Genomic DNA, 15,654 nt, shown 5'->3' on the forward strand with positions numbered 1-15,654 from the left:
ACACTCCCAGGTTCTCCATTTTCAATCTGATCCCACCCTGCTTCTCCTTACTCCCCTGGGAAGGCCAGATGCCCTCTACTTACTGCCAGGCACTCAGTTTCCTTTCATATAATCTATCAAAAGGAAGAGGCTCGGGCAGCTAGGTGGCGCAGTAGAAAGAGCACCGGCCCTGGATTCAGGAGTACCTGAGTTCAAATCCAACCTCAGATAATTGACACTGACTGGCTGTGTGACCCTGGGCAAGTCACTTAACCCCAATTGCCTCACCAAAAAAAAAAAAAAAAAAAGGATAGAGGCTCTTAGTGAGAGGGGAGTAGAAGAAAGGTTCAGCTGTTCTCTGCCTGCCTCTCTCCTGGATCAGCAACTTTTCCCCCTTCTCTCATGGACTGCTACTTAATACTCTGTTTAAAAGAAATCATGTGATTGAGGAGAAAACGAAAGCTACTCTGTGCCAAGAGTGATGTGAGTGTGAGGAAGGAGCCAGGACCTTCTTGTAAACAGAGAACATAGGCACATACAAACTCCCTCCTTCTGTTTATTTCTCTGTTGCCTGGCAGTGGGGGGATGAAGGGAGTGAGGGAGGAGTATTCTCATTCTAGCTGCAGGGAAGAAAAATCAAGGAGAGACTAGTGACAGAGGTTGGTGTTAAAGAGAAAAGAAACCGTCCTAGACTCTAAAGGTACAAAGTAAAAGTGGGTGTGGACTAGTAGAAATGAGAGAATTGGTGGGGGGGCAGTATGGAGGGGAGAGCAATAGCTCCCACCATTAGATTCTGAATTGCCCCAGGTAATTATGAATAGAAGACTAGCCAATTCCAGACTATTAACACTCAGACCCCACTCCCAAGTTTTAGAGAATGATATACTGCAAAAAATTACAAGACTGTGGAGTCCCGAATTCTAATCCTGACTTTGTCAATAATTTTTAGCAAGTCATTTAACCTCATTGGATATGTTTCCTGATATATAAATTCAGGGATAATTAGAGATATTGCTAATGATTATGACATACAAAACAAGTAACATGAATGGGACCAAGGCAAGCAGCAAGAAAGGCGCATTCTCAAATTAACTTTATAATCCATGGAATGAAAATAATATAAGTAATAAAGACAAATTGTTGAACAGGAAGGAAATTAGTTGCTATGAGGATTCTGTGCTACAGAAGGAACTCAGGTTAAATTTTTTTGTTCTTTCCAAATGTCCTAGGGCACTCTACCCTAGTTACCAATCTGAAGACAATGTTTCCTGCTCTATCTATCATAGGGATAAGAGGATTAAAAGCCAAAAGTTGGAGCATCTAGGTGGTGGTGGTGCAGTGGATAGAGCATTGGCCCTGGATTCAGGAGTACCTGAGTTCAAATCCAACCTCAGATAATTGACACTGACTGGCTGTGTGACCCTGGGCAAGTCACTTAACCCCAATTGCCTCACCAAAAAAAAAAAAAAAGTATATAATCAAAGCCAAAAGTCACCATAGAGAAATTTAGCCCAACACTCTCAATTTACTTAAGGCTTAAGTGCAAATAGTAAACTGGAGAACAAAGATTCAAACCCAGGTCTTTTAAATCCAAATCTATTATTCTTTCCCTGATACTATGCTAACTATTATTATAATCAGAAGAAATAATAGGGAAGTCCACACTATACAAAGTTTATGAGTATAACAGTGATTGTCTCCTCACATGAAATTCTGGAGTTGTCCCAAGCAATTTTGACCAGAAGACTTCCTCTTACTGCCTGAAGGCTATAAGTAGCCTTCCTCCATAGTTCTCTAGTACCTTTAAAGGAGTATCTAGCCTTTCTCTGACCAGAAGAGCGGGTTGGTTTTCAAACATGCTGAGGAACTAGAGATCTAATTGCCACCATTTGCTAGATTATGGAGAAAGCAAGGGAGTTTCAGAAAACATTTACTTCTGTTTCACTGACTTCACTAAAGTCTTTGTGTAGATCACAACAAAACATATCAAGTCCTCAAAGAGATGTGAATATTAGATCATCTTGTTTCCTAAGGAACCTGTATGCAGATAAAGAAGCAATAGTTAGGGGCAGCTAGGTGGCGCAGTGGATGAAGCACCGGCCCTGGATTCAGGAGGACCTGAGTTCAAATGCGGCCTCAGACACTTGACACTTACTAGCGGTGTGACCTCGGGCAAGTCATTTAACCCCCATAGCCCCCCCAAAAAAAAAAAAAAAGACAAAGAAAAAGAAAAAAGATGCAATAGTTAGAGCTGAACATGGAACAATTGATTGGTTTAAGATTGGAATAGGAGTAAAACAAGGCTATATGTTGTCATCTCATTTATTTAACTTATATGCAGAGTATCTTATGCAAAATGTCAGGCTGGACAAATCAAAAGCCAAAATTAAGGCTGCCAGGAGAAATATTAACAATCTCATATATGCAGACAAAACCACTCTAAAGCAGAAAGTGAAAAATTAAGAAGCCTCTTGATGAGGAAGAAAGAAGATAGTATAAAAGCTATCTCGAAGCTTAACATTAAAAAAGCAAACCAATAACACCACAAGATCTTAGCAACTGGTCCCATCATTTCCTGGAAAATAGAGGGAGAAGAAATGGAAATGACATAAGGATGGATATAATTGATTGAATTGGTAGTGAGGTGTCCCAAAGAATTACAAGACTCAGTGACTTAGTTTCCCCAATTTTACTACAGGACTGTGAGGGCACAGGGAGAATCACCTAAAGGAGATAGATATCTTGAATACGGAAAGGAAAAATGGTTATATTTATATTTATATTTATTTATTTTTTTTTTTGGTGAGGCAATTGTGGTTAAGTGACTTGCCCAGGCTCACAGGGCTAGTAATTGTTAAGTGTCTGAGGCCGAATTTGAACTCAGGTCCTCCTGAATCCAGGGCCGGTGCTCTATCCACTGCGCCACCTAGCTGCTCCCGGTTATATTTATAGTGAGAAAAGTAGGTTATTTCCTCATTATCTTAATCTCCTCCTTAGGGAGGTTCACATCCTATTTTGGACTTCCTGGGGTCCTAAGACATCCTCCAAGGTGGGTACCATTCTCACTAGTGGTGTGTTTTGGGGGTTTAAATGTCATAAGGTGAACTTAAGGGTACATTTGGTCTTTTCTGCACATGTTCATAAAGACATGCTTAAACTTGTCAGAGCCAGAGGGTCTCTGTGTTTATGATATCTCTTTACTTAAGATCTGGTTTCTAGGTGTCCTGTCATCTAGGAATATTAATGGCTATTAATGGTTAATCATCCCTGGTGTGAGAATTGGAATAACACCTCCTGCTGGAAGGGACATTGTGAGCTCTGGCTTGAAAAGAAACCATGTGACTTTAGCATCCAGAAGTGACCTTCTCTGGGGTTTTGAAGGTCAGTCTGGGGTCAGGAAGTGATGTCTGCCATCCGTGGGACCTGTCAATCAAAGTTACCACCCAATTAGCCTGGAGCTGTGTGTGTGGATGGCCCTGCTTCTGGTTTGACATGTTGCAGTGAAGCGGGGGCCTTTGGGTTCCGGACTTGAGCTTGGCGAGAGCACAGATTCTGGCTCTCTTAGATAGCTAGGGTGAAGGTTTTTTACCTCTCATTTGCTCTTCACTAACTTCTAATGTACTTTAATAAATACTTAAAAGGCTAAACTCTTGCTAAACCTTTTTAGGGTTAACAGAGAAACTAAGGTTTGAGATCATATCAACAGTACTGTAACCAGTGTAAGGTCTAAAATTCTAGCTGTGATGTCTAAAATCTAATGAGTGGTCACCTTAAATTAGAAGCTTTAGCAAGAGTTTAGCCTTTTAAGTATTTATTAAAGTACATTTGTTTTCTTTACTCTATATCAGTTGAAATATCTTCCCAAGTTTCTCTAAGTTGCTCACATTCATCATTTCTAAGGGTGTAATAATATTTCATTCCACTAATAGACACAATTTGTCCATTCCCCAATTGATGGACACTTATCTTCCTTCCAACTCTTTCCTATTACAAAGACTCATTATGAGTATTTTTGTGCAGATGAGATCTTTGGCTTTGATTTTTACATTCTTAGAGCGATATGTCTGGTAATGCTATTACTGAGGCAAATCGATGATTTGGTGATGTTTTCAGTATAATTTCAATTTAAATTGTGTATAATTTTAGTATACATTTAGTATAAATTAGTATAAACTATAAATTTCTATAAATTTAGTATAATTTTAGCACAATTTCAAATTGTTTTTGAGAATGATTAAACCAATTTACAGTTGGTTTACATTATTATGCCTGTCTTCCCACCTCTCCCCCATATTTACCATTTTCATCTTTTGTCATATTTTTCAATTTAATAAGTATGAGATATAATCTCATATTGATTATAATTTGTTTAAACTCCTGCTAGCCTCAGTCACTATCACTTAGCTGGAAAGCTATCCTGGTTCAGAGCAACTGAATTGCAGGCTACACTTTGATCTGGGATTCCTGTCCTGGTTATTTCACAGAGGCTGGAATTGAAACCCTATTCCACCCCAAGTCTCAGCTACTATTTGCTTCTGAGCTTGTTCCTTGCTCAGCACACAGCTCAGAGGCCACAACCACACCTCATCCTGGAAAGGCTCTCCTAGACAAAGTTCCCATTCCCATTTTTACCTAGATCTGTGACCTAGCAGTATGTAATGAATGATCAAGCTGCCAATTGCCACCTGCTCCTGTATCCTGAACAAGGTAAGGCCCTTCCACCTAGGATCTGGGATCTCTCCTTGTCCCTGTGCTACAATGCTATATCTGGCCATTCCTGGGTAGACCCTGTCCACAGCTCTTTCGCTTTTTCCATACCAACTTGGGCTGAAGAAAAATGACTCAGTGTGACTTTTTTCCTCAGATTTCTCAATGAGGACTCTATCTAGTGAATTGTCTACATATGCATGGTAAAGTTAGATTTATTTTTGATACTCTACTATCCTGACTTTGCCAAAACATTCCTTCAATTAATTTTTAATTCTATTTCTGTGGCCATTAATTAAATATAATTTTACTCATTGTTGTGAGTTAAGTATTTGATTCTTTTACTATTCTTTATTTGTTTGTGTTACATGGTTAATTTTTAAACTATATATGTATATATACCATGTTGTACTATGGGATATGTACACTTTTACTTCCATTGAGTAATGGAATGGATATATATGGCCAGATGATTATCACATCCCGTTTTTCAAGAATTCTACTCAGTATCTTAACTTTTTTTTTCTGTTTTGTTCGATTTTCTAGGTATAACAGAGGTATATGTTAATCCTCAATTAGTGTAGTCTTACTATTCATTTATTTTTGTCACTCATTTAGTTCTCCCTATAAGTTTTTAGATGCATAAAATAAATTTTTATATCATTAATTCTTTGTTATATCTTTCAGCATAATTATACCTTTCAGCATAATTTTCCTATTTATCTCTCTTAATTTCATCTATTTTAACTTGTCTTCTCTGAGATCCTGATCACTATCCTTTATTTATTTCTTTTTAATTTTTTTTTTTAGTGAGGCAATTGGGGTTAAGTGACTTGCCCAGGGTCACACAGCTAGTAAGTGTTAAGTGTCTGAGGCCGGATTTGAACTCAGGTACTCCTGACTCCAGGGCCAGTGCTTTATCCACTGTGCCACCCAGCCGCCCCAACTACCCTTTATTTTTAAAATTCAATTGAAGCCTAATAGATTGTGATCAATACTTTATTCCAATTAAGTGCAGCCTCAGACACAAGACTGTCACCCACTCTATAATTATTTTAAATGGAATTTCTATTTTGATCTTTTGCTACTGGACTTTTCTGGTAATATGTCAAAATTTATGATGTGAGTTTATTTTATATCCTATAACTTTGCTAAAGTTGTTCATTTTTTCAACTAGTTTTTTTAGTAGATTCTCTAGTATCCTCCAAGTATGCCATGATATCATCTGCAAAAACTGATACTTTTGTTTCTTCCTTGAATATTCTAATTAATTCCTTCAATCTACTCCTGATCTTTTCATCACAGTTTAGAAGGATTCATTATAGCCACACTGCCCTATGAGGGTTCCAGTTTTCATTGGTTAAAATCACTCCCTGAGCATTCTGAATGCAAGACAATTTTAGTTTTGGAAGCAAAAGTGAAAGCAACATTGCTCTAAAGCACAGCAGACAACGCAGTTTCTGCCTCTCCGGGAGAAGGTGAGTCTGTTTAGGAGCTGGGGAATAGCAGGGGACCTAGGGAGAGATTTGATGGGTTAGAGGAATCAGGGGAGGGAACACTGGAAGAAAAGGAGCCGGGATTTCTGGGTCTGGGATTATGAAAGGAAAGGTGGGTGAGTTTGACACGTTTGGCTAATTTCTTGATAATCCCAGTGAGCAGTTTCACTCAGGAAAGCAAATTACAGATCTGGAGGTGTATGACCAGGGTGCAATTAAGTGAAAGGCAGTTGGAGGTTCTTTTTTTTAAAAACAGATATTTTTATTGATATCTTTTGTGTTTTCATCCACTAGATTTCTTTGTCCCCAAATCCTCTTTCCCTTCTCCCTAGTCAGAGAGTAAAATTTTAACACAAATACATTTAAAATGAAAGAAAAAAAAGGAAAGAGAAAAGAAATTCATCAAAACCAATCAACAATTGGGGAAAAATTAACATTATATCTCATGTTGCACACCTGTGAATCCTAACTTCTGTTTTCTCTTTTTCAAGACTAATACTGTTATTCATTATTTCATATGATTCATTTTTAATTGCTTTGTAGTGGTTGTTATTCCCATTTACTTTGATGTGGTTATTATTATATACATTGTTTTCCTGTCCCTCCTCATTTCCCCCTTACATCAGCTTATGTATTTTGATGCTTCTCTGGATTCATTATGAACATTGCTTTTTAATAGCATAATTGTATTCTCTTATATTTATGTACCATCATTTGTTTAGCTATTCCTCAATTAATGGGAATCTCTTTTATTTCTAGTACTTTGCTACTGCAAGAAGTAGTGATTTTGTATTAGGGAAATTTCCCTCTGTGATTCCTAGAGGAATTCCCCTTCTTTGCTCTATGGATATTTGCTGTACAGTAATTGGTATTGCTCATTAGAATATTAGGATGATAGAATTCAGTGCTGAAGGTGACATTAAACATCATCAAAGGGAGGCCTGGAGAGGTTAAGTGATTTGCCCAGGGTCACAGAGCCTGTAAGCAACAGATATGGTTGAACTGACTTTCCTTGATTACAAATTCAGTTATTTTCCCATTCTAGCACCTGCCATTATGGAACAATGTTCAAGAAACATTAATATATTCTTGTCTTTGGTTCCTCTTTTTTAGATTCCATTTAAACCCTTTTTTTCCTGTTATGTACAAGTTGTAGTTCCTTTCACTGGTGTGGCAATAGCCCTCAGGACCCACTCATTTAAATGTAATTTCAGGTAAAGCAAGGTTTAAACATGTCACCCAGGTTAACTTCCCACACCTAAATTGTTAAATACATTGCAAGTTCCTTGAGGGTAGGCACTATTTCATTTTTTGCTTTGTATAGTCAGCCCAGAGCACATAGAGCTTTCTCCAAATCTATCTGTTCATTCTCTCATATCCCAACAGACTTCACAGGGCAGAAGAGTGAGTATACCCCTGGTTCCTCAGTGATACTTTCAGAACTTTTCTCTGTCATCATCCCTTAGCAAACACCTTTCCTCCATGGCAGTTCACTTCATCCTTGTCCAGGTCTTTGGGCTTGTCCTCAATGGATCTCTATCTCTGTCTCTCTGTCTCTGTCTCTCCACATCCCTCCCTCCCCCTTGTTTCTCTCTTTTTCTGTGCATTTCTCTGACTCTCTGTTCTCTCTTTGTGTCTTTCTCTGTCTCTGTCTCTTTCTGTGTCCCTCAGTCTCTCTCTGTCTCTGTCTCTCTTTTTCTCTGTGTGTATCTGTCTTACTGTCTTTCTCTCACATCCTTCATACATTCAGTGCCCAGACTTTTAGGGTTCTTTCCCTCCTCACCCTTCAACTCCATCAAATTCACTGGTCTCCTGGGTCTTGAACCTTCTAAACTTCCATAACTTCTGCTTCTATTCTACTAAAAACCTTAGGATCCCCTCTTTGCTCTCCACTCCTCTTCCCTCCACCAACTCAACTAAATTTACCCCATATACCAGAAATCTTAGTTATGACTCTAATGGAATACTTTCATCTCTGGAAGAACACAAAGGCCTTCTTACTGTTTGGCCTCCTCTTTGTATAGATTTTATGTAAGCCAATGAGTAGTCATTAATATCCACTTTGCAAATGAAAAAAGCACCTTTACTTAATGCACTGGATAAAGAGGTCATATATACATAAGAGGAAAAGATCTGAGTCATAGAGCAGTCAATGCTCCAAGTGGGCAGGCTTGGGCATGGAGACATGCCTAGTAGGGGCCATGGTATGTGGAATTCTCTTCCCTTCACCTGCTGTAATCTAGCCAGTCTTTCTGAGCCTAGTTCAGGTCACATATTTATTGTTTACAAACAGTGTGCAAAGTACTGTGCTAGGTTTGGTGGGAGTTCAGAGAAGGGGGACACAAAGATGTATGGGACACAGTCCCTGCCCTCAAGAAGCTCTGAATCTAGCACTGAAATACAGGATGGATGACTCCAAGGGAAGTCACAGTAGATGCCCTACAAGGCAGAATACATGGGCAAAAAGAAGGCAGAGGAAGGGGAGATCATGCCTAGGGAAGGTGGTCTGGGAAAGCTTCATAGAAAATGTACTTCCTCCCACTAGTTGTATAGGGCAGAAGAAATTTGCTGATGGATTATGAGTGTTTTGCTAATTGTCTAAAGTTACGTATTTCTCTTTGTCTTCTTCCTGAACCCTCCAAGATGGCTGCTACATTGAGTCAACCTTCCACCTCAGTGAGTATCACGTTCCTCAGTTCCCTCAGCACCCCAAAGCCAGATCAAAGTCAATTTTCTCCTGTTGCCTGAAAATGCCAGCAGATAGATAGAGGTCAGGGATTCCTGCCCATGAGGGAATATGGAAAGTTCTTTCCCAGGTCTCCCCGCACCATGACATAGATACTTTGCTCTAAAAGAAACAAAACCCCACTTTCATATGTAAGAATTTTTTTCTAAACCCATATTTAAAGGCACTATCACTTTCTGTGAACACATTACAATACCAGAGTTGACCTCAGTATAAAACACAAAAATAAAATTCTGAATATATAAAATTTAGTAGAATATCATCAACTCAAGCTTCAGGTCAAATGTGGAGTTAGAGGCAGGGGCAATGAGGGTTAAGTGACTTGCCCAGGGTGACACAGCTAGTAAGTGTCAAGCGTCTAAGGCTAGATTTGAACTCAGGTCCTCCTGAATCCAGGGCCGGTGCTTTATCCATTATACCATCTAGCTGCCCCTTCTGTATACTTCTCTTAACATTGATTCAAAAGTCAATCCTAGACTATGTACAACTCTGGGGTTCTGAGACTTCAGGCCAGATTTGAATCAAAAGCCCTTGCAAATGACTGTCTTATTTTCAATAACTTCCCTTCTGTAGTTCCCTCCCATATTTGTTAACTATTACATAGGAGTTCTGAATTGTTCAAAATTTCCCCCACAGTTGCCTGATGAGGGTGTGGATGTTGATCAGGCCAGTGCCCTCAGGATTGTACTTGTTGGGAAAACTGGAAATGGGAAAAGTGCAACAGGGAACACCATCCTTGGGAAGACAGTTTTTGAATCTAAAGTTTCAGCACATGCTGTGACCAAGGGCTGTCAAAAAGGATCTGGAACCTGGGAAGGGAAAGACCTTATAGTTGTTGATACTCCTGGTCTGTTTGACACAAAGAACAGCCTAGAAACCACTTGCAATGAGATCAGTCGCTGTGTCATCTATTCCTGCCCAGGGCCACATGCCATTATTCTGGTTCAACAACTGGATCGATACACTACTGAGGCAAAACACACTGTCTCTTTGATTAAAGCACTCTTTGGGAACTTAGCCATGAAGTACATGATCATCTTGTTCACTCGGAAAGAGGAGCTGGAAGGTAGGCCAGTAGAAGACTTTGTGAAAGAGTCTGATGAAAACCTCCGAAGTCTTATCCAAGAGTGCAGTGGAAGATGTTGTGCCTTCAATAACAAAGCCCAGGGTAATGAAAGAGAAGCCCAGGTAAAGAAGCTGCTGAGTATGATTGAGAAAATGGTGCAGGATAATGAGGGGAAATATTTTTCAGATAAGATATACCAGGAAGTCAATGAGTCACTGGAAAGAAGAAGAAACACCCTGAAGGAAATCTATACTGAACAAAGAGACAAAGAACTGCAAATTATAGAAGTACAATATGCTAACCTAGGTCTTCTGACAGAAAAAGAAATAAAGGAAAAGCAAGAAAAAAAAAGAAAGGTAGAGATGGAGTATGAAGAAAAAATGAAAAATATAAATCCAGAGGCTGAGAGGTCTATACTTAAATCGATCGTTGAGTTCGTTAGGAGTGTGGTTTCTAAAATTTGGGGTTGGTTCAGGAAATGATAGTCTGCCTGGTTGGTTGGTTGGTTGGTTGGTTTTATTTTCCATTAATTTCTTTATAAATGTCGATATCCCAGATATACAGAATTGCAAACTTATGAAATGGGTAGAATTGGGTTCTAATTACCTTCATGTCACTCAAAGATAAGGGAGTATTCTACATTGGAGGGTAGAACCACCATCAAGGATTTCATCCATTGTAGCTCCTACAATTAAATTACTCTCTTGTTTTGTCTGAGCCTTTACTTACCATGTACCTAGAGAGCTGGGCCCTCAGTGTAGAGTCTCCAGCTTTGCCACTTCAAATCCTACATGAGAATTGGGACTCTTTAAGCATTGGAGAAATGTCTATGGAGTGAGGAGCACAGGAATTGGTGATGGGTTTTTTCATTTGCTTCTTACGTCCTACCATCATAGAAGTCAAAATTGCTCACTGGACAGTTCCTTGATTCCTTACTGTCCTGAGTCTGATTCTCCTGGATTCTCAGTTAATGTTGGTCTTCCATGTTTATTAATTCTTTCCATGGCACCACCTCCCTACTTAGCAAATAAGCAAAAAACTATTTTCTCTCCTCCTAAACACAGAGCTGGAACATTTAATTTCATTTCTGCTCCTGTTCATCTACTATAGCCAGAGGTTTCCTGACTATTGTTTTGGCCTGTGCAGAATCTAAGCTCCTCATTAGTAGTGATTGTTTCATTCATTATACATGTATCCCCAGTTCCAGCAGTGTCGCCCCACAGCAGATGTGTCATAAATGCTTGTTGATTATTGAACTCAGTCAAGTTGTATCATTGACATGGGATATTCCAATGGCATCCCATTTGATTTGGATATTCAAGGACCTGATATCCATGAGGGGTTTTTTGGTTTGTTTTGGAGGGGGTTTTTGCTCCCGATTCACTGAGTAGGAGAGGATACTTCTAATAGTGGACTGGGGGACAAAGGAGGTAGGATTATCTCAGATTTAAATTCCTCTGAGTGAGTTTTCTCCTTCTATAAGTAGAGATAGTTGACAGCACCTTGTGAAGATGCAGGGAGAATCATCAAGGAAATAAGCTTTATATAATCTACTATGTGACAGGCACTATGCTAAGTATTTTTACAAATATTACTGATTTGGTCCTAAAGACAGCCATGTAAGATAAGTGCTATTATTATCCCCATTTTATAGTTGAAGAAACTGAGGTAAATAGAAGTTAATAGGTGGTTTCAGAAAAAAAAATATGGTACGCCTATATGAACTGATGCAAGTGGAGTGAGAAGAACTGGGACATCATTGTGCACAGTAACAATGCTGTAATGATTATCAACAGTGAAGGACTTGGCTTCTCTGAGAAATACAAGCAGATAATTTCAAAGGACTTGTGATGAAAAAATGCTACCAATCTCCAGAGAGAGAACTATTGATACTCTGAGTGCAAAGTGAGGAATAGTTTTCTCAATTTCTTTATTTTTCTTGCTTTTTCAAAATGTGAATAATATGAAAAATATGTTTTGCATTATTTCACCTGTATACTTGATATCATCTTGCTTATCTTTCGGGGGTAGGAAGGGAATGGAAGGGAAAGAGAAATTTAGAACTCAAAATTTCAAAAGAAATAAATAAATTTAAATAAATAATTTTTTTAAAAAAAGAAAGTTGCCTGTCCATATTGTTTGACTACTTATCTTAGGGAGTAGATTATATTCTTTTTTTTTTAATTTTTTTTATTTTTTAAGTGAGGCAATTGGGGTTAAGTGACTTGCCCAGGGTCACACAGCTAGTAAGTGTTAAGTGTCTAGAGGCCGGATTTGAATTCAGGTACTTCTGACTCCAGGGCCGGTGCTCTATCCACTGCACCACCTAGCTGCCCCTGAGTAGATTATATTCTTATAAAATTAGATTGGATCTCTATGTATCATTGGAAATGAAATCTTTATCAGAGAAACATGTTGTAAAAGTTTCCCCTGCCCCCAGTTACCTGTTTACCTTCTAATTTTCACTTATATTATTTTGGTGCAAATCTTTTACATTTTTTGCAATAAAAATTGCATATTTTATCTTGATTAACTCCCACTTATTTAATTATGGACTCTTCCCTCATCTCATAGATTCTTGTTCTCTAAAAGTGATCTTTTTATGTCTGCTCATGTAAACATTTAGAACTTATCTTGGTATGTGGCTATAATATGTTGGCCTAAACCAATTTCTATCAGCCTGCTATTAAGTCCTCCAAGTAATTTTTTGTCAAATGGTGAGTCCTTCCCCTATAAACTGGTGTTTGGGGGTTTACCAACGATTATACTATTATGTTTGCTTCTGTATTTTGAAGACCTAATGTATTCCACTGAGCGCCCTCTCAATCTCTTTTTAAAATCAGTACAAAATAATTCTAATCATTCTATTTGGGGGGGCGGGGCAATGGGGGTTAATTGACTTGCCCAAGGTCACACAACAGTAAGTGTCAAGTGTCTGAGGCCGGATTTGAACTCAGGTACTCCTGAATCAGGGCTGGTGTTTTATCCACTGCACCACCCTAGCCGGCCCCCTAATCATTCTATTTTACAGTAGTTTCCTTTCATTTCTTAAACATATCTAGGCTCTTTTTCTCCCATGGTTTTCAGTAGTCCAAGGTATCATCTATATTTCAGTTCAGTCATTTTTTGATATGATATTCATTACCTTTTTTCTATTTTTTACCAATCTTTTGGCTTTGTTTTAATATTTTTAATTGTCTTATAGAGTCATGAATTTTTATGGTCCATTCTAATTTTCAAGCTATCTGTTTTGGATAAGGTCTTACACCCCTTATGCTGTAGCTATTAATTATCTCTTGAAGGTCTTTCCTACAAATCTTTTATTTCTTTTACAATCCTTTCCTCTAGGGCTCTCATTTCATTTATAATATTATTTAATGGGTAGCTTGATGGGCAGTGGATAGAGTACTGGGCACAGAGTCAGAGAAAACTTATCCTTCTGAGTTCAAATATGGCCTCAGATACTAACTATGCAACGCGGGCAAGTCACTTAACTTTGTTTGCCTTAGTTTCATCATTTGCAAACTGAGTTGGGGAGGGAAACAGCAAAACACTTCAGTATCTTTGTCAGAAAATGCCAGAGGAGGTCATTAACAGTCAGACAACTGAAACCACTGAAAAAATAAAAACAATCTTTTAAAATTCTTTTGAATTTTAAATTTTTTTTTAGTGAGGCAATTGGGTTTAAGTGACTTGCCCAGGGTCACACAGCTAGTAAGTGTTAAGTGTCTGAGGCGGATTTGAACTCAGGTACTCCTGACTCCAGGGCCGGTGCTCTATCCACTGCACCACCTAGCTGCCCCCAAAATTCTTTTTTTAAACTCTAGCTTCATTTCTTCTAGGAATCCTAATTTATTTTCTGGCCAAGCTATGTTTTTATTTGAGAATTTTTGCATTTTGCAATTATTCTCTTCTGTGTTTATGTTTTAGTTGTTCCTGTCACTATAGTGGTGCTTTATCTTTTGTTGTTGTTATTTACTCATTCTCCAGTCTTCTTCACAGATTGGGGGCTTTGTATTAAGGTCAGGTTCAGGTCACCTTTGGAGAGACTATTGTGGTCTTCTATGTTCCTTACCCGTCTTATCCGGAGGCCTTCCACTACATTCTTGGGGTATTGCGTACTATGTTCATAGGAGTAAGTTGAGCTAGTGGATCACAAACCATTAGTAAGCCTTATTCATTATTTCATATGAAAAGTACAAACAAAGGGGCAAATAGGATAGAGGGAAATACACAATTAGTAATCATAACTGTGAATGTGAATGGGATGAACTTTCCAATAAAACAGAAGCGAATAGCAGAGTGGATAAGAAACTAGGGTCTAGGTGAAGTTGATGAGGTGACGTAGTGAACTAGGATGGTACATAGTGAATGGAGATGGGGGATAAATAGGAAAGATATCATGAAGTTAAAAATTATGAAATTGGATATGAGCAGTCAGTTGAAGAGCTGAAGATGATAGTGGTCACAGGACTGCGTGATAAGAAGACAGTACTATTCTCAAAGTAGTAGAGCAGAAGACTGTCCAAGATGGTCAAATAGGAGGAAGAATACAATCCAGATCCCACAATAACTACAGTAATAGAAATCCTAAGAAAAATGGCATTCCAATCATGATCAGAAAATTGAAGGAAAACCCACACAGCATCATCTTTCTGGCTCAAAATCATAAATTTGACTCACAAGTATGTGACCATGTCAGGAACTGTGGAATAAGAGTGAACTAGAACCACAGATTTCGCATTTAGAACTTCGAAAGGCTTAGATCAGCAGCATCAGAGTATGGGGTCACCCAGAGGGAATCACGGACTCATATCCCAGGACCAGAACAGTGAAAGGCTGGCAGTAACCTCAGAATGGATCAAGGAATCAGTTCTAAGTGAGGCCATCAATATAGTTGCAACCCACCCCACCTCCCCATAGACATGGACCCATTAACTATCCTATTCCTTTTGAATAAGGAATACTCTTCCAGAATCATATTCTGCTCATGGATATCATACTGTCATGTTTCAGTGATAGGTATAAAGTCAAATTTCCTCGATGCATGAGGATGCTATATCACCTTGTTTGTTGCATATGCTTTGTACATTCTTTATGGATATGTAGGCCATGGCTTTTCAGCTGAATTTTTCTTGGTTTTAGTCTTCAGTGAATTTCTATGCCTCTCTATTTCTATGTTTCTTTCTGAATTGTAGCCATTCTTTATAGTATATAGCTTGGTAGTTATATTGGGTTTGTTATTTTTTCCTTCCCAATATCTCTTCTTTTCATCTTGAAATCCTTTGATATATAAGATTGTAGGCAGGGGGCGGCTAGATGGCGCAGTGGATATAAAGCACTGGCCCTGGAGTCAGGAGTACCTGAGTTCAAATCCGGCCTCAGACACTTGACACTTACTAGCTGTGTGACCCTGGGCAAGTCACTTAACCCCCATTGCCTGCAAAAAAACAAAAAACAAAAACAAAACAAACAAAAAATAAGATTGTAGGCAAATACATTCTATACTAGCTATTATTAGCTGTACTCTGCCCCTTGCTAGGAGCCTTCTGTTCTCATGTTTTAAACCATGGTCCAGAAACCCAATACCATTTTCCAGATACCATCTTCTTACCTGGCTGTTCACTTTCCAAATCTACCTTTCTCTTTGGAAGCCCTTG

At 38.6% G+C, this 15,654-nt stretch overlaps 1 protein-coding gene across 1 annotated transcript; it reads left to right on the forward strand.

Moving 5' to 3' along the window:
* Positions 1-4,536: 4,536 nt before the first annotated feature.
* Positions 4,537-12,115, forward strand: LOC122728047 (GTPase IMAP family member 7-like). Its single transcript, XM_043966123.1, has 4 exons — positions 4,537-4,686; positions 5,992-6,164; positions 8,826-8,858; positions 9,565-12,115. Exons 3-4 carry the CDS (start codon positions 8,826-8,828, stop codon positions 10,474-10,476), a joined length of 945 nt encoding a protein of 314 aa, XP_043822058.1. The 5' UTR covers positions 4,537-4,686; positions 5,992-6,164; the 3' UTR covers positions 10,477-12,115.
* The last annotated feature ends 3,539 nt before the right edge of the window (positions 12,116-15,654 follow it).

Source organism: Dromiciops gliroides, chromosome 5, assembly GCF_019393635.1.
Source record: "Dromiciops gliroides isolate mDroGli1 chromosome 5, mDroGli1.pri, whole genome shotgun sequence".
Classification (NCBI taxonomy): Eukaryota; Metazoa; Chordata; class Mammalia; order Microbiotheria; family Microbiotheriidae; genus Dromiciops; species Dromiciops gliroides.